Below are 24,684 nucleotides of genomic sequence, written 5' to 3' on the forward strand. Positions count from 1 at the left end.
AAAACTGATGCACACATATGCATCTGTTTTTGCAAAAACATGGATTGCAAAAACGTAGTGTGAACCCAGCCTAATCCATCATCAGTTTATTTTTACCGAGCATGTGCAGAAGAAATGAGAAACTAGGAAGGAAAAAATCTGATTTGCAAACGGACGGACTAAAGTCCTTAAAGCTAAAATGCAAATGGACAAAATGCAAAAAAAAAAAACAGATAATTCTGCAATCAGTTTGCGCTTATCCATTCATTGAATATGGACGGATTCGATCATGAAAACTAGTAAACTTCGAAATACCCGGAATGCTGGAGAGCAATAAACAATGGTAAACAATCCCAACAATTTATAAAAATATACAGTAGACGCTTCTGGTGGTTTCCTCAAACACAATTGTACATTTGCTTAAGAATAGTGTCATTTAAAGGGATACTGTCACTCCCCCCCCCCCCCCCCCCCCATCCCATATAAAGAGGTCTCAGCACCACTCTTAAAGGAGAAGTCAATGCTCAGATTTATTTATTTATTTATTTTATTTTTTTTTAAACAGCTGGGAAGGAGGTGGGAGAACATAACATCCACCTACCTCCCCAGCTCCATCGCAGGGGTCCTACCCCCCAGTTCCCAGCTGCTTCTAGGTCTGAGTGGGGACCTGGGACGCCCGCTCAGCCAGTCAGTGGCCGTAGCAGGTCCCCGTCTCGGCCACTGACTGGCTGAGCGGGCCTAACACATCATCTCCCAGGTCCTCACTCAGACCTAGAAGCAGCTGGGTACAAAAGACCAGGGACTGGAGTGGAGTACAGCGGCCCCCAGTGCTGGAGCCAGGGAGGTAAGTGCATGTTCACCCACCCACAAAAATGCATGTTATGGTTGGTGGACAGTGCCATCTGGGTGGGGCTTCTCTGTTGTTGTGCCCCATCTCCCCACCAACATCGGTGCAGTAATCCCCGCCCCTCAGTAACATCATTGGAATGGGCCGATCTGGGAGGCCTAGTCCCCGTCCCCTCCATGTCACAGAGTGAGCGGGACTATGGTGCCAATGTGGGTGGGGAGATGGGAGCACGACTGTCGTGAAGCCTCGCCCAGATGGCACCGTCCACCAACAACAACAACATGCATTTTGAACTGGAGAGAGCACCAAGAGATGCTTTATACGGTAAGATATGAAATGTCCAAAATATAAGTTTAAGAAGGATGCTGAGAACTCATACAGAAAGGGGGGGGGGGGGGGGGGGGACAATATCACTCATGTAATTATGTGACATTTCCCTAGTTTAAAAAAAAAAAAAAAAAAAAGTGCTATGCGACAAGCAGCAAAAAAATGCCCAAAATTATGTGACTACCTACTCACTACTACTGATCAAAAAATCCTCACCACAATATAGTAACTACATGTGCAATAACCGGTGAACCTTCAGACCCTCCTCACCCCTCCCTGCATGACTGATGTACAGGCTCAGCTTCCAGCACTGGACTTTGTGCGTCAATCAGTCACAGCAAGGAAGGGTGGGGGAGAGAGGAGGCGTGCATGCTGCGGCTCTGCAGCACCTTCATGAAACTTGGGCTCCGAGCAGGATATAGAGCCGACAGATTCCCTTTAAATCACCAATAAAAATAAGGCAACTTAGAGAAAAACAAGAAAAAATGAGATGAAAATGATCGGTCCTTGAGTCACAACATGATAGCAGCGTCACCCCGCCTGCACAGAAAGAAACAAGATGACAGAAGTTATGGTGAAGATTTCGGAGGCCGCTGATCCAACACTCAAAGTCAATATTGAGAAGAGACACCTCCCTGATGTTGTATTTGAAAAGGACTAACTAAATATGGCTTATTGCTCCTTGGGTTAAGGGTTTGATCCATATGTTCCATTATCACCACCCTGCAATGAAAACCAAGGTCTGTTTATAGATCCATAAATAGTCACATGCTTAATAATACGACTACTAGAAGCAAACACAACCTATCTACAGTATGGGGGAGGGGCAGGACACCACGATGGATGGCGGAGCGCTGTCACTGCTTTATCTCTCTCACATTACACAAATATAGGCACTGCTGTAATGGAAGAAACAGACCAAGCAAATATAAGGAGCATTTACAAGAAGAAAAACTAATATATATATATATATATATATATATATATATATATATATATATACACACACTCCTGTGTATGTGTGTATATCTATCTAATTAATTAAAGCCGCATGATAGAGTAATATAATGCCCCTTGCGGTGTCCGTACAGTCCTCTGTCTAGCATAAACAATGCAAATTACTAAGTGATCCGTTCAGTTCCCATAGCCGCCACTTTCTGATTTTTGTGGATGGTGGATTTTTTGAATTTTTAAAGGGGCAATACATCAAAAAAAACTTACCAACTCCTCATAATCCTCCACATGCTTATATTTCTTTTCTCTGTAATAATGTCTTTTCTTGAAGAAATGAAATATAATGATGTCACAGAGGACCGTGGCCTAAAGATCAGAAAGGAGAAGAATGAATGGGACCAGAATGAAACCAGAGTTATACAGGTAATGTTACTAATCAAAGGATTACATATTTTCAACATACAATGGTCATTTCTGGACTGCTGTAACTTGAAACCAGACACAACATACAACGCTACAAACAAGATATGTGAATAGCTAAATGATGAACCAATAAAAGGAGTCCATTCTACATTTTACTGAAGTGCATGTAGTAATTGCCGTCTAGTCTCCCCTCCCTACAGTATAGTGTGATACTACATGTCCTGTACTGCCGTGTGTCTAGTTTCTCCCCTCCCTACAGTATAGTGTGATACTACATGTCCTGTACTGCTGTATGTGTCTAGTATCTCCTCTCTACAATATAGTGTGATACTACATGTCCTGTACTGCTGTGTGTGTCTGGTATCTCCTCTCTACCGTACAGTGTGATGCTACATGTCCTGTACTGCTGTGTGTGTCTGGTATCTCCTCTCTACAGTACAGTGTGATACTACATGTCCTGTACTGCTGTGTGTCTGGTATCTCCTCTCTACAGTATAGTGTGATACTACATGTCCTGTACCAGTGTGTGTGTCTGATATAATCTTTCTACAGTATAGTGTGATACTACATGTCCTGTACTGCTGTGTGTGTCTGGTATCTCCTCTCTACAGTATAGTGTGATACTACATGTCCTGTACTGCTGTGTGTGTCTGGTATCTCCTCTCTACAGTATAGTGTGATACTACATGTCCTGTACTGCTGTGTGTGTCTAGTATCTCCTCTCTACCGTACAGTGTGATACTACATGTCCTGTACTGCTGTGTGTATCTGGTATCTCCTCTCTACAGTACAATGTCCTACTACATGTCCTGTTGTGTGAGTGTCTAGTATCTCCTCTCTACAGAAAAGTGTAATATAGGCAAGTGATAATAAATGTTATTTTAAAAGGCAGCCTGCCTTTTTTTTCTTTCCCCTTTAATTTTAGTTTGTTTGTTTTTACAAAAAAAAATCTATTATATACTGAACTTTATTTTTTTACAATGTAGATTTTGTTTACTCACCACCCCAAGCAACGCAACACCAGATCCAATGTTAATCATGGTTGGAATTATGTCAAACTTTCCTGCCTATGAAGATAAACAATTGTTAAAGGCAACACAGACAATGATCTACTGTGAGCATGACATATTGGTTTAATCCACACACTATTATCACTTATACAACTGGACATTTTCCCTGAATGTTATAATGGGATCAGGAAGCACTGAAATAATACAAGAAATAGTAATAATAAAATACTAATGATACTAGGAAATGCCCAAATTACAGCTCGGAAAGGTTCAACAGTGTTCAGTAAGCCCAGAATTGTAAAGTTCTGCCAAATATGTTTGTGCTAAATAATAATAATAATAATAATAAAATAAATATATATATATATATATATATATATATATATATATATATATATATATATATATATATATATATATATATATGTATATATATATATATATATATATATATATATATACATACACACACACACACACACACACACACACTGGTACCTTGGTTTAAGAGTAACTTGGTTTAAGAGCATTTTGGTTTAAGAGCTCACAGTTTTTCGAAATTATGACTTGGTGTAAGAGCGTTGCTTTGGTTTAAGAGCTCCCTGTACTGGGTGGGAGGGGGATGGTCTGTATAGCGGGGTCTACAGCACTGTACTCTGACCCAGGAAGTCTCCTTCACCTTCCAAATCATAGCAGATCCACTTCAGGCTGGGGCTTACATCAGGGGACAGGACTGTGGAGGTAATCTCTCCATAGCTGTAACCCCTCTCTCCCCGGACAGAGAGTGCTGCATGTATGTGCCCACATCTGCCCTGCTCATTCCTTCATGCTCCCTGCAGTCTCTGTCCGCCCTTGTGTTTCCCATCCTCTCCATTACTGTACAGTAACTTATAATATCACAGATTCTGCTGTTTCTTTTGTTTTACATGTTATTCAGAATAATAAATTATTTTGGGGGGGTGGAACCAACTGTCTGCATTTCTATGATTTTTCTTATGGGAAAATTTACTTTGGTTTAATAGTGGATTTGGATTACAAGCGCGGTCCCGGTGTGTGTGTGTGTGTGTGTGTGTGTGTGTGTATGTGTATGTGTATGTGTATGTGTATGTGTATATTATATATATATATATATATATATATATATATATATATATATATATATATATATATATATACATATACACACACACACACATATTTTGGGTCCTTTCTCCACTTTTAAAAGTGCAGAATTTTCTTCTGCTGGACACTGCTTTGTATTAGAAATTGTAGGACTAGGACCTTTACATACAGGGAAGTATCAACTCACAGTTCCGAAAACCAGAATATCAAAACGAATTCCGTAAATTTTCATGAGTGTCCTCGACTCCACATTGTTGGTATCCTTATAATATTTGGCAAACCTGTAAAATACAGCACAGACTTTACTACTGTAATGATACCAGGAGAACATGACTAAGAAATAAAAGTAGCAGGAATTGTGGAGCTCATACTAGCAGGACTACGGAGCTCCTGATCAATGAAGGCACCAGTGCTAGGGAACCAGCAACTTTATTGCTACAATTGCATATTGCCTTCTGCTGAAGTGGTTAAAGGGGTTGTATCCATGTTTTCCTGGCGGCCAATTTCTCTAGACACCGGGAGTTGAATGCTGAGTGTTTGTATTTGGCCACGCGCCCGAACAAAGACATTTTTCCGATGTTCACTCGTCACTACTTATGAATATTCATCCTGTGCTCTGCTGAGATAAGTGGCCCAAGTGACATCACTGCAGAGCTGCATATTAAAAGGAGTTCTCCTTTAACCCTTTAAGGACCGTGCTAACTTTCGTTTTTGCGTTTTCGTTTTTTCCTCCATGTGCTTAAAAGGCCATAGCACTTGCATTTTACACCTACAGACCCACATGAGCCCTTATTATTTGCGTCACTAATTGTACTTTGCAATGACAGACTGAATTTTTCCATAAAATATGCTGCGAAACCAGAAAAAAATTATATGCGCAGTGAAATTGAAAAAAAAAAACGCAATTATTTTTCTTTGGGGGGGGGCTTCATTTTTACGCCCTGTGTCCTATGGAAAAACTTAGTTGTTATATATGTTCCTCAAGTCATTACGATTAAAACGATATATAACATGTATAACTTATATTGTATCTGATGGCCCGTAAAAAATTAAAACCATTGTTAACAAATATACGTTCCTTAAAATCGCTCTATTCCCAGGCTTATAGCGCTTTTATTATTGGGTCTATGGGGCTGTGTCAGGTGTCATTTTTTGCGCCATGATGTGTTCTTTCTATCGGTACCTTGATTGCGCATATATGACTTTTTGATCGCTTTATATTACATTTTTTCTGGATTTGATGCGACCAAAAATGCGCAATTTTGCACTTTGGGATTTTTTTGCGCTTACACCGTTTACCGTGCGAGATCAGGAATGTGATTAATTAATAGTTCGGGCAATTACGCACGCGGCGATAGCAAACATGCTTATTTATTTATTTATTTTTATTTGTAAAATGGGAAAAGGGGGGTGATTCAGACTTATTAGTGGAGGGGATTTTTTATTAATAAAAACACTTTTTTTAACTTTCCCTTACAGTAATATGAAGCCCCCTGGGGGACTTGTATATACACATAACTGATCTCCCATTTAGATCAATCCTGTGTATATAATAGAGCAATGATCCATCAGATCGGTGCTCTATTATAAGGGTCTGCTGCAGACCATCTGAATAGATTGCCGAGACGGGATCAGCGTCATTCCGACGCTGAGCCCCGGCCGGCTCATTAGAACGGATCTCCCCTCCGCGATCGCATCGCGGGGGGGAGATCCCCCACTGGACACCAGGGAGAGGGGGCACAGCTGCTATTCAAATGCAGCTGTCAGCTTTGACAGCGGCATTTGAATAGTTAATTAGCCGGCCGCGGCGGCTAATACACGCGGTCCCTGGCTGCACTTAGCAACCGGGGACCGCGCGCTGCAGAGAGGGCTCACGCCGGGAGCCCTCTCTGTTTACTCTTAACGGCCGCATGACGGGTATACCCGTCATGCGTCGTTAAGAGGTTAATATTCATTAAAGTTCGGCAAAAATTATTATTGTATTGTATTTCCCCCCAAAAGTTATACAAATCCCCAATATACACTTATTACAGGAAATGCTTATAAAGTGCTTTTTTCTCTGCACTTACTACTGCATCAAGGCTTCACTTCCTGGATAACGTGGTGATGTCACTTCCTGGATAACGTGGTGATGTCACTTCCTGGATAACATGGTGATGTCACTTCCTGGATAACATGGTGATGTCACTTCCTGGATAACATGGTGATGTCACGACCCGACTCCCAGAGCTGTGCGAGCTGTGGCTGCTGGAGAGGATGATGGCAGGGGGACACTGAGGGACACTGAGCATCCCTCTGCCATCATCCTTTCCAGCAGCAACAGCCCGCACAGCTCTGGGATGTGGGTCGTGACATCACCACGTTATGCAGGAAGTGACGTCACCACGTTATGCAGGAAGTGAAGCCTTGATGAAGTAGTAAGTGCAGGAAAAAAGCACTTTATAAGCATTTCCCATAATAAGTCTAAATTGTGGATTTGTATAATTTTTGGGGGGCAATAAAATACTTTAATAAAAATGTTCCCCAGACGTCTCCTTTAAAAGACAGCAGACAGATTGATGCATTGGTGGCTGCAGTACAGTCCCCCACTTATATATTAATAAAGAAAAGGATTTAAAGGGAACCAATCAAGCTAAAAACGACCATAAAGCTAAGGAAATGTGCTGGTACATCACCCAGCACGCTTCCCAAACATACCCCTGTACCCTGCGTACCATGTACATATAAACCACAGAGTTAAATTATCTCCTGCGCTGTATGTAAATTACCTGCTAAGTAGTCATGGTGGGCGGGTGGCTTGTTCATCTAGTCACAGTCCTGGGCGGGCCCCGACGCTGTAATCTTGCTCCTCTGGGCGTGTTGAAAAGAACGCTGACATCACCTGGGGGGAGGGGGGGGGGGCCACATTGCACATCAGCCGCGCCAATGGCTTTACTATGCTGCGCATGCGCAGTACAGCAGGAAGAGACATTGCTGTACTACGCCACGCAGTTCCTTTCAACACGCCCAGGGGGGCGTGATTATAGCGCTGGGGCCCGCCCGGGACCGTGACTAGATGAACAAGCCACCCGCCCACCATGACTATTTAGCAGGTAAGTTACATACAGTGCGGGAGGTAATTAAACTAACTTTGCGGTTTATATGTACATGGTACGCAGGGTACAGGGGTATGTTGTACCAGCACCTCTTCTTAGCTTTATGGCCGTTTTTAGCGTGATTGGTTCCCTTTAATGAAATCTGTCCTTGGCACTATGGGTTACAGTCTAACCTGCTGTAAGTTTCCCTTTAAAACCAGAATGGTGCTTAGGAGAAAAAAAAAAAAAAGGAAATACAAGTGAAAGCAAGCTTTAAGGACGGTAACTTCCTTCTAGTTCTGGAAAACTGTTTTGATGGATATAAATGAGGAAAAAAGTACAGCTCAAATAGAAATACAGAAGTGCAGGATGGTAACTAATGTGTTATATACTCCAAGCTATGCAGTGCCCCCCCCTCCCCCGAAACTACCTGCACGCAGACCTGTGTTATCTGACTGCTGTATGCTATTGCCATTTCTTACAGTATCGGGGTCCTGTTAGGCTGGTATTACACGGAGCGATTATCGTTCGTTAAATCGTCGGATTTGAACGATAATCGTTTCATGTAATAGCAGGCAACGATTAAACGACCAACGAGAAATCGTTGATCATTTAATAGGATCCGGACCTATTTTTATTGTTTGATCGTTCGCACATCGTTCGGTGGAATAAGAATTCGCAGCTGAAATGTACGCAACACCGACGACTAAACAACCGCAAGAACTATCATAAATAACAAACATCGTTCCATGTAATTGGGCGAACGATTTCAGGTTGTTTGCCTTAGCGGTCGTTTAAGATCGTTTATCGCTAATCGTTAGTCGTCGAAAAATTGCTTGGTGTAATAGTACCCTTACTGACTCAACTTAATATCAGAATGTGCTCTGTAAGTTCCCGTGTGTGGATGCATCAGTTCTATTATACACCGGGCAAGAAGTACAAATAAATCAGCTATTATTAACTAGTATTAACAATCTACGTTATGTTTTCGCTTGCAGACTTTTTTTTGCTCCCTTCTCCACACCTGAGCCTCCACACAACCCTGTCTCTGAGCTCTACAGGCAGCTTTTCCCCCTCGTGGCTTGGTTTTCTCTCTGATACACATTGTCATGTCTAATAAAGTGAATTTACCACATGCGACTCTAATCCAGGTGGAGAAACATCTAACAGATAATAAAGAGAAATCCGAGCTAAATTACAGGTGTCAGAACAAATGGCCTGAATACTTATGTCCTTGCAAAATGTTTGTTTTTCCTTTAAAAAAAAAAAAAAAAAAAGTTTGCAAAAAATTCTAAAGTCTTTCATCCTTCATTATGGTGTGATTTTCCGAATGTATTATATATTAGCGTCATGCACTTATGTATCAGGACATAGAAACTGAGGCATACTATAGAGAATACTAACCCACTACAATATAGTCCTTGTTCACATTTTAAGTCTCTTCAGCCTCAAAAAAATTATTACTTGTCCAATATCCCAATTCCCACCTGTTAAGCATCAGCGACTTATTACAACAAAAAACAAACATGAGACCGGATCCGGTTATAGTTTATTCTGAGCAGGAACGTCTCAATAGCCCCTTATACAAATGGGTTAATAGAAGGACATTAGAAGTCATACATACTAAAACTTTGTGTGTTTATCTGAAATTACCTGTTTGCTTTGTTGGTTTACCTGAAATTATATCCGGGAGACACGTTGTGATCCAATTCTCTATTGTCCAGACGTCGGAATGAGTACTTTGGAACGCAGTATGTATGCTTTTTGTCCAGGTCACAGTTCCAACTAATCTGAATTCCCATGACTCCACCCTATAAAAACACAGCATTGTAGCGTTACAATACAGAGTGAGACTGTGGGAACGGCTTATATGTGCTGATCCTAAATCCGCTACAGTATCTGAGGGAAAATTCTGAAGGAATAAACATGCTGCAGATTTTTTAAACGAAATGTTTGATGTGAATGCACCAGTTCAACTCACACTGCTGCACTGATCCCGCTGGTGTGGTCATTTTTTCAATCTGCACCATTGTGTAAATATGCAAATGAGGTCGCTCGGTGCACTAAAGGCGGGCCCAATGCCCCCAGTGCACAGATTTCCCCTCCCCTGGGTGATGCATGGGCTCCTGAATCACGTCCAGCCCCGATCAGGCTCTGCCTCAGCGCATCACCAAGGAGAGGTGATATCGGTGCACTGGGGGGGTGTTGGACCGCCCTCCAGTGCACCGAGCGACCTTATCTCCATATTTAGAATATGGTGCGGACTGCGAGAACCAGATGGCGGATTGAAAAAAGAATCAGCACAGCGGCACCCATAAAGTCGTATAAAAAGCTTAATATGTGGATGGAACTGGTACATTCACTTTAAGAGCCCATTCACAGGCACAGTTTTATAGCTGCATATTTGTGATGCAAAACATTTAGGGGGGGATTTATCAAACTGGTGGAAAGTAGAATGGTCTTAGTTGCCCCTAGTCACCAATCAGATTCCACCTTACAGATTCTTTGGAAAATGAAAAGGTGGAATCTGATTGGTTGCTAGGGGCCAATAAAAATCAGGGTGTGTAAATCTCTGTCTCCTGCCTCTCCCAATCGGGCACAGTCCCGCCTCTCCCAATCGGGCACAGTCCCGCCTCTCCCAATTGGGCACAGTCCCGCCTCTCCCAATCGGGCACAGTCCCGCCTCTCCCAATCGGGCACAGTCCCGCCTCTCCCAATCGGGCACAGTCCCGATTCTAGGAGTAAATATTATGCTCCTTCTATCATAAATGACTGGATATAATGCGTCTAACTACATAATCATTGGCCCATACCAATAAAGCCATTTCCTGGAAAGATTCTCCGGCCTCCTCCACCAGGCTTCCCAAGCGGAATATGGGACAGAACGGGTGATTATGCCGATCATACAAGCAGCTTTTCAGATATTCTGCACTGATATTAGGTAAAATGTTTCTCCTGTAAATGTAATAAGAGTGAATTAACCAACCATAACTAGTCACATATCTGACCATCCCCCTGCCATCATCCTCTCCAGCAGCCACAGCCCGCACAGCTCTGAGAGTCAGGGCGTGACATCACCACGTTGTCCAGGAAGTGACATCACCACGTTGTCCAGGAAGTGACATCACCACGTTGTCCAGGAAGTGACATCACCATGTTATCCAGGAAGTGAAGCCTTGATGCAGTAGTAAGTGCAGGGAAAAAACACTTTATGTGCATTTCCCGTAATAAGTGTATATTGGGGATTTGTATAACTTTTGGGGGGCAAAACAATACTTTAATAACAATTTTCACCGGACTCCTCCTTTGAAGAATTTATTTTGCTTTCTTTAGCTGCCTTATTATTTTTGGTGCTTTTATTACTTTTTGTAGACTTATTACTTGTTTGAGACGGCCCATTATCCTCTCTCGTAGCAGCACGGGAGCTCATTGAAGCACAGAGATCACTTCCGCTCGCATTTTCACGCACAATGTGTAAATGTGGATTAACCCCTAGGCGACCCTTGACGTACCCGTACGTCCAGGGCCGCCTCCGTGTGTTCAGAGCGGGGCCGCGCTCTGAACCGCCGCGGTCCCGGATGCCGCTCGCAGTCCGGGACCGCGGCTATTAGCGGGCACGGTCCGATCAGCGTGCCCACTAATAAAGTAATCAGATGCACCTGTCAAAGTCGACAGCTGCATCCGATTACTTGATGCAGCCGTTCCATGGTGTCTAGTTGTCCCGGAGGAGCGATCCACACATCTTACCCCGACTCGGCACTCGGTGAATAACCCTCACCCCAGAGGGGAATAACCCTCACCCCAGGGGGGCTTCTAGTATAAGTGTAAAAGAAAAAAAAAAAAAAAAGTGTTGTTAATAATAATAAAAAGCCCCCTTCCCTAATAAAAGTTGGAATCACCTCCCTTTTTCCATGTTATAAATAAACAAACATGTTTGGTATTGCCGCATGCGTAATCGCCCGAACTATTAATTGATCACATTCCTGATCTCGTACGGTAAACGGCGTCAGCGCAAAAAAATCCCAAAATGCTATATTGCGCATTGTTAGTCGCATCAAATCCAGAAAAATTGTAATAAAAAGCGATCAACAAGTCGCATATGCGCAATCAAGGTACCGATAGAAAGAACACTTCATGGCGCAAAAAATTACACCTCACACAGCCCCATAGACCAAAGGATAAAAGCGTTATAAGCCTGGGAATAGAGCGATTTTAAAAGGAGAAGTCCGGCCAAAATTTATTTTTTATATGTTATTACTGATGGAAAGTTATATAATTTTCTAATGTACATTAATTATGGGAAATGCTCAAATAGGGCTGTTTCCCTTAATTTATTGCATCAGGAAGTGTTAGAATTATCTCTGAAGCAGTGACGTCACGACGAAAGGTGTAATTCCTATGGAGTGTCCAGCAGGGGGCGCACTATATATAGAAGTCAATGAGTACCATTGACTTCTATATATAGTGCGCCCCTGCTGGACACTCCATTGGAATTACAATGGATGTGTATGTAAATGTAGTATACAGTATTTTTGATTGAATACATTTATGAAATACTTTGGGGAGCAAGTGTCCTTGCTCCCCAAAGTATTCCATAAATGTAAGCAATCAGTACATAACAGTAAGCCCGCCGAATCGCCGCCGCCCGCCGCTACCGAACGCCCGCCGCTCTGGACTACTGAACTACTACTCTCCCCACCTGCTCATAGCATGCACAGGTGATGGGAGAGTAGTAGCTGGGTTATATCGCTGAGATCGCCGCCGCTGATGCCGCGCAGGGGACCCGCTATTCACTGCAGCCATCACCCCTCTCCTGCTGCTTCCTTACTCTATCTCAGAGATATAATCCGGCTACTACTCTCCCATCACCTGCGCATGCTATGAGCAGGTGGGGAGAGTAGTAGTTCGCCGCCGCCGCTGATGCTGCCGTGCAGGGGAGCCGCTCATCACTGCAGCCATCATCCCCCTCCGTTCCCCCCTCCTGCTGCTTCCTTACACTATCTGATGGCTGACTTCCCGCCCGGCCGCCGGCACGTGTGATCGGGGAGCGGCGGCCGGGCGGGGAGTCAGCCATCAGGAAGGAAGGAGTGTAAGGAAGCAGCAGGAGGGGGGAGCGGAGGGGGATCATGGCTGCAGTGACGTGCGGCTCCCCCTGCACGGCAGCATCAGTGGCGGCGGCGAACTACTACTCTCCTCACCTGCTCATAGCATGCGCAGGTGATGGGAGAGTAGTAGCCGGATTATATCTCTGAGAGAGTAAGGGTGGTATTACACGGGCCGAGCAGGGCACGATAATACCTGTAAACGAGCAGCGATCTGCTAGATCGTTGCTCGTTTACTGGGCCTATTACACGGCCCGATAATCGTTTGACAAGAGTTGCGAGGACATCGTTACCGATGTCCTTGCAGCCCTTGCTAAATTGGCATACATTACCCATCCACGTTCCAGGGCTGCTCCTGCCGGCCGCTTCTCCCGGGGTCCCGTGCGCGCTCTAGCTTCACAGCGGCCTGTCAGCTAGTAGGCCGCTCAGCCAATCACAGGCCGGGACCGCCGCGGCCTGTGATTGGCTGAGCGGCCTATCAGCTGACAGGCCTCTGTGAAGCTAGAGCGCGTGCGGGACCCCGGGAGAAGCGGACGGCAGGAGCAGCCCTGGAACGTGGATGGGTAATGTATATCGTTAGTCGCCGGCCACGCACCGCTATTACACGCAGCGGTGCGCGGTCGGCGCCCGACGAAAATAGGGTCTAACCTATATCAACGATCAGCCGATGATCGTTGTCATCGGCTGATCGTTGCATTTATTACACGGATCGATAATCGGCCGAATCGGGCCAATTCGGGCGATTATCATTCCGTGTAATAGTACCCTAAGGAAGCAGCAGGAGAGGGGTGATGGCTGCCGTGATTAGCGGCTCCCCTGCGCGGCATCAGCGGCGGCGATCTCAGAGATATAATCCGGCTACTACTCTCCCATCACCTGTGCATGCTATGAGCAGGTGGGGAGAGTAGTAGTTCAGTAGTCCAGAGCGGCGGGCGTTCGGTAGCGGCGGGCGGGCGGCGGCAATTCGGCGGGCTTACTGTTATGTACTGATTGCTTACATTTATGGACTACTTTGGGGAGCAAGGACACTTGCTCCCCAAAGTATTTCATAAATGTATTCAATCAAAAACACTGTACTACATTTACATACACATCCATTGTAATTCCAATGGAGTGTCCAGCAGGGGCGCACTATATATAGAAGTCAATGGTACTTTTTTTCAATTTCACCACACATTGAATTCAGCCTGTCATTGCAAAGTACAATTAGTGGCGCAAAAAATAAGGACTCATGTGGGTCTCTAGCTGGAAAAATGCAAGTGCTATGGCCTTTGAAAGAGGATGTACCACCAGGTACATCCTCTTTAATCTGAACCGACGGATCGAATGGCGCCGTCACCGGGAAGCCGTAGAATGAATGGAAATTCCCTCCCACTGGGGGCGGCCCAGCCTACCTCCAGTGCTTGAGCACCGGCCGGTTCCGGTGCATAGAACGGCGCAGTGCACGGGAACTGGGCCGCGGTCCAAAAAACGGACCACGGCACCGGCTTCCACGTGACGGCGCCGTTCGATCCATCGGTTCAGATTAAGAGGATGTACCTGGTGGTACATCCTCTTTAAGCACGAGAAGGGAAAAATGAAAAACGCAAAAATTGAAATTGGCCCTGTCCTCGAAGGGTTAAAAATATATATAAAAACAATAACATTTTGTGCTGAATAACATAACGTCTGCCCCTCCCTTGTACTGTTATTTCTAGTACGTACTTGGAGAAGTTGAATTTTGGATACCAGATGTTATTCTTTATCAGCACAGTGAAGTTTTCAGCAGCCCCAAGAAAAGCCGGCCTGAAAAAAAAAACAAAAAAAAACAAAAAACTTTATCAATAACAAAAAGGAAACTGAAATCTGATATCGCAGAAAAGCAGAAGACTGAGCTCAGATAAGACATGTGGAAATCCCCCGGGTGACAAAATAAAGTGAGATTAGTGTACAGTACTTTGTATTCTTCAGTCATGGAAAGACCCATGATGTCAGATTTGCTGTACTTTTTGTTTTCTAAGACGCATTATGTATTAAGTCTTACATTTCGCAAACAAGACGGCGCAACGCTGTCAGATAACCCTGACTAATTTGTCTGCATGTATCTATGAAGCAGAGCTGTTTGTGTATGGTGATGTAGCAGGGGTATGTGTCTGTCTCTGTCAGTATGTGTTTGTAGCAGAGCTGTGTGCGTGTTTTGATGTAGCAGAGCTGTTTGTGTATGGTGATGTAGCAGAGGGGTGTGTGTCCCTGTGGGTATGTTTTTGTAGCAGAGCTGTTTGTGTGTATGACATAGCAAAGCTGGGTGTGTATTGTGCATGCTACTGAGCTGTGTATGTGGGGGTATAATGCTCCGTCATGGAGAGTGTTAAAGTGACCCTGTCATTTCAATAAACTTTGACCCCTTCACTGCCTTATGCTACGTTTACACGGAACAATAATTCGCCCGATCGTACGATTAACGATGTCGGAGTAACGTTTTTTTTGTTCATAACGATCAGTGTTTAGACGGTACGATATATCGTACGGAAAAATTCGTTTTGCGATCGCTTAAGCCTATCTCACACATTGGTTAAATCGGCGAACGACTGATCACACGGAACGATCTGCGAATTTTTTGCGAACGATCAACGACGATTTGAGAAGTTGTTGAAAGATCAAAATGAACGATTTCTCGCTCGTCGTTTGATCGTTCGCAGCGTTTACACGTACGATTATCGTTCGAATTCGATCGTTATCGTGCGAATTCGCACGATAATCGTTCCGTGTAATCGCAGCATTATAGACCACCTAATTAGCATGTCTAAACCAGGGGTGCGTCTTATAAAGCGAAAATTACGGTATATACCAGTACAGAAGTTCCTAACTATCTACATTGTGGTTGGTTTTTGTTACATCACGTGTATTTGATCGCCTGTCATACGTTGCACCTGCGCATAATTGGCGCTTTAAATTCAATAAAGAATAATCTGAATGCAGCACTCACTTGGGAACCGCGATGTCGTTCTCCACTGGACACCATGCATCCACCTGACAGGTCCTGACGGATTCGTTATAAGGCACGCAGCGCCCGGTCTGCACCCCTGTGTGACACAAGATCGCAACAAATCTTCTCAAACCAATTACAAATAGTTCATGACAAACGGATAAGTTAGTGACACCTGAGTCCGGATGGGTTCACACTGCGTTTTTGCATTCCATTTTATAGGGGGGGGGTATGTGATGTATTTGTGTGCATCTGTTTTTTTATTGACTTTCATTAGGGGAAAAAAAAAAAAAGGATCAAAACGCATCTGTTTTGTCAACCAAAAAGCATGGAACCACATTTTTGTGTACGCTGTGTGTGCTATTTTTAAATACAAGTCAATGGAAAAATGGATCAAAACGGGTGAACAGAAAACATCTGGTTTTTCATCCTTTTTTTTTTTTTTTTTTTTGGTATTAAAGGACAAGTGCCATGAAAAACTTTTTCCCAGTAATTGAGGCACATTACAAAATTATATAACTCTGTAATATGCTTCAATCACCTATCTGCCTCCCTTTCCTGTCTTTTCCCCCCTCAACCCCCCCACCAGGAAGTGTAGGAAACTCACACACACCTAATCATCACCAAGCTCTTCTCTCGGCTTTTTCTTGTGACGATGAGTCATCAGCAGGAGGGCTGCTCTAGCTCCTGTTACACAAGCCTCCCCCTCCCCTGCCTTGTCAGGTGACTCAGCTTGCTCAGCTCCGATTGGCTGAAGAACTGCAAGCCATCAGAGTCATGTCACTTGTCTTCCCTAGTGACATGACTCCTTCACTCACCGAGTCCACTCGGCAGCAGGAGAGAGTATGAGGGGAGTGTGGGGAGTGTGTGTGTGGGGGGGGGGATAGCACCGCTCTTGTCTCCAGCTTGGGCGGGGTTTTGCTGCTCAGTTCCATTGAAGTTAATGGAGCTTAATTGCAAACTGCACCTGAACTGGAGACAAGAGTCATGTTTTTGTATCACTGGATAACCGCTTTAACCAATGTGTTCAATGTGTTACATGACCAGGACAAACTCCGTATGCAAATCTATGGGGCCCTCTAGGTCACACAGAACAGGAGGAGGAGCGCGTGGCAGTGCGTCTACCCAAAACACTAAGACGGATAAAAACTTTTGGCCACTTTATCAGAGTGACAGGCTGTAAAAATTATCTTAGAATTTTAAGCGGATTTATTATGAGGCCATACCATTGCTGTGCGTTCCCACGTAACCCGCGGTACAGTTACGGCTAGAGCTGCATATCGTAGAAGCATCCGGTAGCTGGGGAGGAAAAAAAAAAAAAAAAAAGAGCCAAATTCAAAGCACAAGGATAAGATTTCTCAAGTACCAGAAAAGTTGGTCTTTAAATTGATAATCGGATATAGAGTAATGCTTTAAAGGGGTAGATGCCCAAAAAAATGTTTTTCAAAATTACCTGGTGCCAGACATTTGTAATTTACTTCTATTAAAAAATCACCAGTCTTTCAGTACTTATCAGCTGCTGCAGGAAGTGGTGTATTTTTTCCAGTCTGACACAGCGCTCTCTGCTACCACCTCTGTCCATGTCAGGAACTGTCCAGAGCAGGAGAGGTTTTCTATGGGGACTTGCTGTTGTTCTGGACAGTTAGGGCTAGTTCACACTGAGCAAGATCGTTGGAATCCCGCCATGCTCAGTGTGCTGCTGTAAGTGGATGCGAGTCCGCTGCCGCCGCTCTCCGCTCATAGAACTAACATGTTACTTCTACGAGCGGAGAGCGGCGGCAGCGGACTAGCGCGCGCCCTCTCATTCACTTACAGCAGCACACTGAGCGCGGCGGAAATCTCTGCTGCGGAATTCTGACGATCTTGCTCAGTGTGAACTAGCCCTTAGTGATATGGACAGAGGTGGCAGCAGAGAGCACTGTGTCATACTGGAGAGAATACACCACTTCCTGCAGGACATACAGCAGCTGATAAGTACTGGAAGACTAGAGATTTTTTTTTTAATAGAAGTAAATTACAAACCACTGGCATTAGTTGATTTGAAATAATTTTTTGGGGTAAACTTCCCCTTTAATTCTCCTGTTGGTGAGCGGCAGAGGAAAGAAGCATGTGCTGCTGGGACTACAGGTGATTGCTCAGGGGGACAGCAGCAGGACACACTTTTGAGTAGCTTATTTTCAGTGAGTCCTTACAAAAAAAAAAAAAAAAAAAAACAACAGACTGAAAAATTGACAATCTTAATCTAACAGAATAAAGACAAAAAAAAAAAAAAAAAAAAAAATCAATCCACCGTACAGCGCAACGTTTCTGCCCTGATCGCGCTTTTTATCATAATACAGGGATGAATGGACGTCTGGGGGATAGTATCTCACCTCCGCACAATGGCGCTGGGTTTGATTTGGTGTCAGAATAAGATTTGTCATCACAAAGAAGGCGTTTTCCTCCTGAAATAGATACATAATGGACAAAGAAAATATGGTGCTGTGGATGACGTACTCCATGTATATACCACATATATATGTATATACACCACATTACCACCCAGTGGATGACCCCTCCTACTCCAAGCATGGAGGTTATCTTCTGAAAACGTTCAATGAATGTCTTCCTATGGTAAAGACGAATCCAACCTGTATGTCTAACATTCGTGATAGAAGAAAAGTTTGAGAGTGCACTCACCATAAAAAACTTTCTTTATTGGTTCCTTTTAAAATCGCAACTCATGGTGGTTCATAGCAGACGACGGCAAGACAAACCAGCACCTTCCACTGAAACGTTACAGCTGTTTCATGCTAATCACAGCACTTCCTCTGACGTCACTCCTTCAGCTGTGTCCGCGGCTTAAAGGGCCAAGTCGCCGACGTCAGCAGAAGGGGTGTTACATTAAAAAGAGTATATAGAAATAGATAAAAACATATAGTATCAATATCCAGGGACAATTAAAGAAACATAGAAAGGTCAATTCTTTCATTTAGACCACAAAGTCCTTGTGCATTAGTGGAGAGAATCCATCGCGCTTCTTTCTGTAGCAATACCTTATTTTGGTCTCTGCCTTTTTTCTTTAGAACCCGTTCAAGACCCATAAATTTTAAAGCTGCAATATCGTTATCATGTACTTCTCTCATATGCTGAATTAAGCGAGGTACCCCTTTTCCTGTGCGCAATGATCTTATATGCTCATAGAATCTCCTATTCAACCGCCTTACTGTTTTACCAATATAGAACAGCCCGCAATTACATTGCAGAGCATATACTACCCCACTCGTGCGACAACAGATCATATCCGACACATTTGCCGTAACACCTCCTATTGTAACGGACTTACCGGGGAGGAAACTATCGCACCATGAACAGGATCCGCACTTAAAGTTACCTGACGGGGCCCTACCAGAGAGCCACTTGCTATCATTATTAGACGGTAATTTGCTATGCACTAAAGCATCTCTAATGTTTTTTGCTCTTTTAAACGTGATCAAGGGTACATCAGCAAAACATTTAGAAAGTATAGGATCCCTTTTTATTATGAACCAATTATCCTTTATTACCTGTTTAATTTTTTCCGCTAGTGGGGAAAACTTAAAAGAAAACGCAAAACGTGTCTTCACACTCTGCGTTTTTTCTGTTTGCAATTTCCGTGCGTTTTTTCTAGTTTTTTGTAATAGAGATGCTCGTTGTTGAATAAAAGCGTCATGTCTAGCTTTTTCTAATTCTTTTTCGGGATAACCTCTTTGGATCAGGCGCTGCATAAGTTCATCAGATTTTTTAAGATAGTTGTCATCATCACTATTAATTCGTCTTAATCTTAGGAACTGTCCATATGGGACAGCTCTTTTAGTATGATTAGGGTGATAACTACTATAATGCAGGAAGGCATTCGTAGCCGTCGGCTTGCGATAGCTTGTAGTATGTAACATATCATCCTTAATGGTAACCAAAACATCTAAGAACTCGATCTCATGAGTGCTGCTCTTGCTAGTGAATCTCATATTCATAGGATTAATGTTCATATACTTAACGAACTCTTCAAATTCGTATGTTGTTCCACTCCAAATTACGAAAACATCGTCCACAAATCTGTGGTATCTCACGATGTATTTCGCAAAAGGATTCTGAGGGGAAAACACCATCATTTTTTCCAGGACAGCCAGGTAAAGGTTTGCGAAGGTACATGCGACGGGCGTACCCATCGCAGTACCTTCTTTCTGAGCAAACCACTTACCGTTAAACTGAAATACATTATTTTGTAAAATTAGCATTAAAGCATCACAAATAAAGTCTATACAAGCTGCACTTTTATCGGTAAGTTCAAGAAGATCTCTAATAGCCTGAACTCCCAAATCATGGGGGATCTTCGTGTACAAACTTTCCACGTCGATTGTCCCCAGAATCAGGCCCCCCATCGAGCCGACATCCTCCAAAGCAAGTAAAAATTCATTAGTGTCTTTTATTAAGGCTGGGACACTTAGCAATATAGGTCTCAACAGCCAGTCTAAATACTTGGATAGAGGCTCGGTGGGAGAACCGATTCCGGAGACAATCGGACGCCCCGGGGGTTTTTTCATACTTTTGTGTATCTTCGGTATATGATACCAGGTGGGGGGTTTTGGATGTAATGGTAGTAACTTCTCTGCTCTATTTTTAGACAGAACGCCCTTCTCCACCTGTTGTCTCAAAAAACTCTGTACCCGTCCATGGACTCTTATCATAGGGTCGTCAGTGAGTTCGTCGTAGGTGTTTTTATCATGCAACTGCCGATACGCTTCCTGCAAGTAATCATCTCTATTCATCAACACGGTATTACCCCCCTTATCCGCCTTTTTTATGATAATATTTTTATTATTTTTAAGCCACTTCAAGGCTTTATATTCCTCATTAGTGAGGTTTGGGGGATCCGAGGGGTAAATCAGAGCCCTGATTTGTTCCAAAACACGGTTTTGGAACAAATCTAGGCTCCCACCTGGTTGCAGTGGAGGGGAAAAATTAGATTTAATACCACCTGTGAAAAATTTTTCACTATTATTATCAAAATTAATATCTTCAGGTAAATCTAATAATGCCCTAAGACAAGCTATGTCATCAGCATTCTCTGCACCCGCCAAGATAAAACCCAGGTTCCCGGTATTGACCGGGACATCACCATCCTTGTTGTCGCCAGAGTGATCACCAACAGCTGTGGAAAAATATTTTTTAAGGTTAAGTTTGCGTATGGCCTTATACAAATCAACTTCAAACCCCACCATGTCGAAATTCTCTGTGATGCAATAGTTCAAACCCTTATTTAACACAGATAGAGCACTATCACTGAGTGTAATGTCAGTCAAGTTCACTACCAACGGAGGGTCATCTAAGTTCTTACTTTCATTTATCTTGCTTAGTCCTTCCAGGCTACCTGCTTTCGTTTCACACTTTCCGTCTTTTTTCTTTCTTTTGCTTCTCCGTGTTTTCCTTTTCCTAAAGGGACCACTTCCTCTGCGATTTTTCCATCTGCTCTTTTTGTTTCCACTAAGGCCGGTATTTTACCATTACCTTGATGTTTATCTTTTCCATAAGTACTCGCGGTCCCTTCGGATGATGAGGAATCGGACTCCGTGGTCCAAAAGTCAGATGATTTTTTATTATTTTTGGTTTTAATATTAACTGTGTTAGCTTGTTTATTACCTTTTGGAAAATATCTTTTGTTCTTCCTGAACGGTTTTTTTCCTACGAAAGCTTTTCCTGTCTCATAGTCCATTTTGTCCCTGATGAATTTATCCTTTTTTTGCTCTTTTATATCCTTTTGTACTTTTATCATTTTCTCATCAAGCTTTTTTAGAAGTTCTAGATACATTGGTTCCTCCATTCGGTTTTGCAATTCTGCTTTTACTTTATAAATCTCATCTGTTATTTTTCCATACTCCAATTCATTTTGTTTCAGTACGAGTTTAACCAAATTCATAGCGTGGGTTTGATGTAATTCATCCCATTCTTTAGCAAAATTAGTATCATCTGTGAATTGTGAAATTTCCTTGTAGCTCCTGAGGCCTCTCGGGGCTCGGTTGCATTCAACATACATGGGAGTTCAGGCTATTAGAGATCTTCTTGAACTTACCGATAAAAGTGCAGCTTGTATAGACTTTATTTGTGATGCTTTAATGCTAATTTTACAAAATAATGTATTTCAGTTTAACGGTAAGTGGTTTGCTCAGAAAGAAGTTACTGCGATGGGTACGCCCGTCGCATGTACCTTCGCAAACCTTTACCTGGCTGTCCTGGAAAAAATGATGGTGTTTTCCCCTCAGAATCCTTTTGCGAAATACATCGTGAGATACCACAGATTTGTGGACGATGTTTTCGTAATTTGGAGTGGAACAACATACGAATTTGAAGAGTTCGTTAAGTATATGAACATTAATCCTATGAATATGAGATTCACTAGCAAGAGCAGCACTCATGAGATCGAGTTCTTAGATGTTTTGGTTACCATTAAGGATGATATGTTACATACTACAAGCTATCGCAAGCCGACGGCTACGAATGCCTTCCTGCATTATAGTAGTTATCACCCTAATCATACTAAAAGAGCTGTCCCATATGGACAGTTCCTAAGATTAAGACGAATTAATAGTGATGATGACAACTATCTTAAAAAATCTGATGAACTTATGCAGCGCCTGATCCAAAGAGGTTATCCCGAAAAAGAATTAGAAAAAGCTAGACATGACGCTTTTATTCAACAACGAGCATCTCTATTACAAAAAACTAGAAAAAACGCACGGAAATTGCAAACAGAAAAAACGCAGAGTGTGAAGACACGTTTTGCGTTTTCTTTTAAGTTTTCCCCACTAGCGGAAAAAATTAAACAGGTAATAAAGGATGATTGGTTCATAATAAAAAGGGATCCTATACTTTCTAAATGTTTTGCTGATGTACCCTTGATCACGTTTAAAAGAGCAAAAAACATTAGAGATGCTTTAGTGCATAGCAAATTACCGTCTAATAATGATAGCAAGTGGCTCTCTGGTAGGGCCCCGTCAGGTAACTTTAAGTGCGGATCCTGTTCATGGTGCGATAGTTTCCTCCCCGGTAAGTCCGTTACAATAGGAGGTGTTACGGCAAATGTGTCGGATATGATCTGTTGTCGCACGAGTGGGGTAGTATATGCTCTGCAATGTAATTGCGGGCTGTTCTATATTGGTAAAACAGTAAGGCGGTTGAATAGGAGATTCTATGAGCATATAAGATCATTGCGCACAGGAAAAGGGGTACCTCGCTTAATTCAGCATATGAGAGAAGTACATGATAACGATATTGCAGCTTTAAAATTTATGGGTCTTGAACGGGTTCTAAAGAAAAAAGGCAGAGACCAAAATAAGGTATTGCTACAGAAAGAAGCGCGATGGATTCTCTCCACTAATGCACAAGGACTTTGTGGTCTAAATGAAAGAATTGACCTTTCTATGTTTCTTTAATTGTCCCTGGATATTGATACTATATGTTTTTATCTATTTCTATATACTCTTTTTAATGTAACACCCCTTCTGCTGACGTCGGCGACTTGGCCCTTTAAGCCGCGGACACAGCTGAAGGAGTGACGTCAGAGGAAGTGCTGTGATTAGCATGAAACAGCTGTAACGTTTCAGTGGAAGGTGCTGGTTTGTCTTGCCGTCGTCTGCTATGAACCACCATGAGTTGCGATTTTAAAAGGAACCAATAAAGAAAGTTTTTTATGGTGAGTGCACTCTCAAACTTTTCTTCTATCACGAATGTTGGATAAGCTGTGTCTATTTGAGTTGCTTGCACCACCGAAACTATATATATCACATACCGATTTTCCCAGAACCTGCATAAATCTTGGTTAGTATCCCGTCCTAATACCTATGTAGTGCCGACTGCTTTCTCTACGTTTCTCTCAACCTGTATGTCTGTTACCTTCATCCTCGGCACCGTCCCCAGCCAGCCTGTCCCTACTAATGGTTATCAATGAAGCGGGCCAGATTGGCGCTCTGGGGGCGGGGCAGTGCTCCTAATGCCCTTACCATAGGGAGCACGGGAACGGTACAGAGGAGGAAAGTAAGAGACATATCCCCATCCTCAGTGCCCACTAGGGAGCTATCAGCAGGTTAGATTCATTGGTACCAATATATACAGGAATTATGACACTCCGTTAGGCTGGGTTCACACTGTGTTTTTGCAGTCCATTTAACGCATGTGTTTTATAGAGGAAAAAAAATAACTGACATTTTTCCATTGACTTCCATTATTTAAAAAAAAAAACAGATCACGGTTGACCACATTTCTGCGTACGTTAGAAGTAACCATTAAAAAAACTGATCCGTTAAGCGGACTGCAAAAACGCGCATCTGGGGGAAAAAAAAAAACCAAAAACAAAAAAAACATTGTGTGTTACATAGTGTGGATGTAACTGTAGAACAGAACAATAGAAGTCTATAGGATCCGCATTTTTTATGGTTGTTTACAGACATTACCTCAGTGAGGTCCGCAAAAAAAAAAAAAAAATGCTGATCCGCAAAAAAATACTGAGGAGTGATGATTTTAGATGATGATTTTAAAGGAGAAGTACGGCAAAAATTTTTTATTATTGTATTGTATTGCCCCCCAAAAGTTATACAAATCCCCAATATACACTTATTACGGGAAATGCTTATAAAGCACTTACTACTGCATCAATGCTTCACTTCCTGGATAACACGGTGATGTCACTTCCTGGATAACGTGGTGATGTCACTTCCTGGATAACGTGGTGATGTCACTTCCTGGATAACGTGGTGATGTCACTTCCTGGATAACGTGGTGATATCACAACTCGACTCCCAGAGCTGTGCAGGCTGTGGCTGCTGGAGAGGATGATGGCAGAGGGAGGCTCAGTGTCCCTCCAGTGCCC

General features: G+C 43.0%; 1 protein-coding gene across 1 annotated transcript in view; it reads right to left on the reverse strand.

The window, feature by feature from the left end:
* Positions 1-1,272: 1,272 nt before the first annotated feature.
* LOC138786403 (uncharacterized) overlaps positions 1,273-24,684 on the reverse strand; it is a 72,876-nt gene continuing 49,464 nt past the window's right edge. The window contains exons 16-25 of the mRNA XM_069963394.1: positions 18,176-18,247; positions 17,030-17,102; positions 15,804-15,900; positions 14,543-14,623; positions 10,550-10,691; positions 9,411-9,547; positions 4,850-4,943; positions 3,532-3,597; positions 2,375-2,473; positions 1,273-1,876 (exon numbers count right to left, since the gene is read on the reverse strand). Coding sequence (XP_069819495.1) covers positions 1,841-1,876; positions 2,375-2,473; positions 3,532-3,597; positions 4,850-4,943; positions 9,411-9,547; positions 10,550-10,691; positions 14,543-14,623; positions 15,804-15,900; positions 17,030-17,102; positions 18,176-18,247 — 897 coding nt within the window. The 3' untranslated portion in view covers positions 1,273-1,840. The remainder of the gene's footprint in view (positions 1,877-2,374; positions 2,474-3,531; positions 3,598-4,849; positions 4,944-9,410; positions 9,548-10,549; positions 10,692-14,542; positions 14,624-15,803; positions 15,901-17,029; positions 17,103-18,175; positions 18,248-24,684) is intronic.

This window comes from Dendropsophus ebraccatus, chromosome 3, assembly GCF_027789765.1.
Source record: "Dendropsophus ebraccatus isolate aDenEbr1 chromosome 3, aDenEbr1.pat, whole genome shotgun sequence".
Lineage (NCBI taxonomy): Eukaryota > Metazoa > Chordata > Amphibia > Anura > Hylidae > Dendropsophus > Dendropsophus ebraccatus.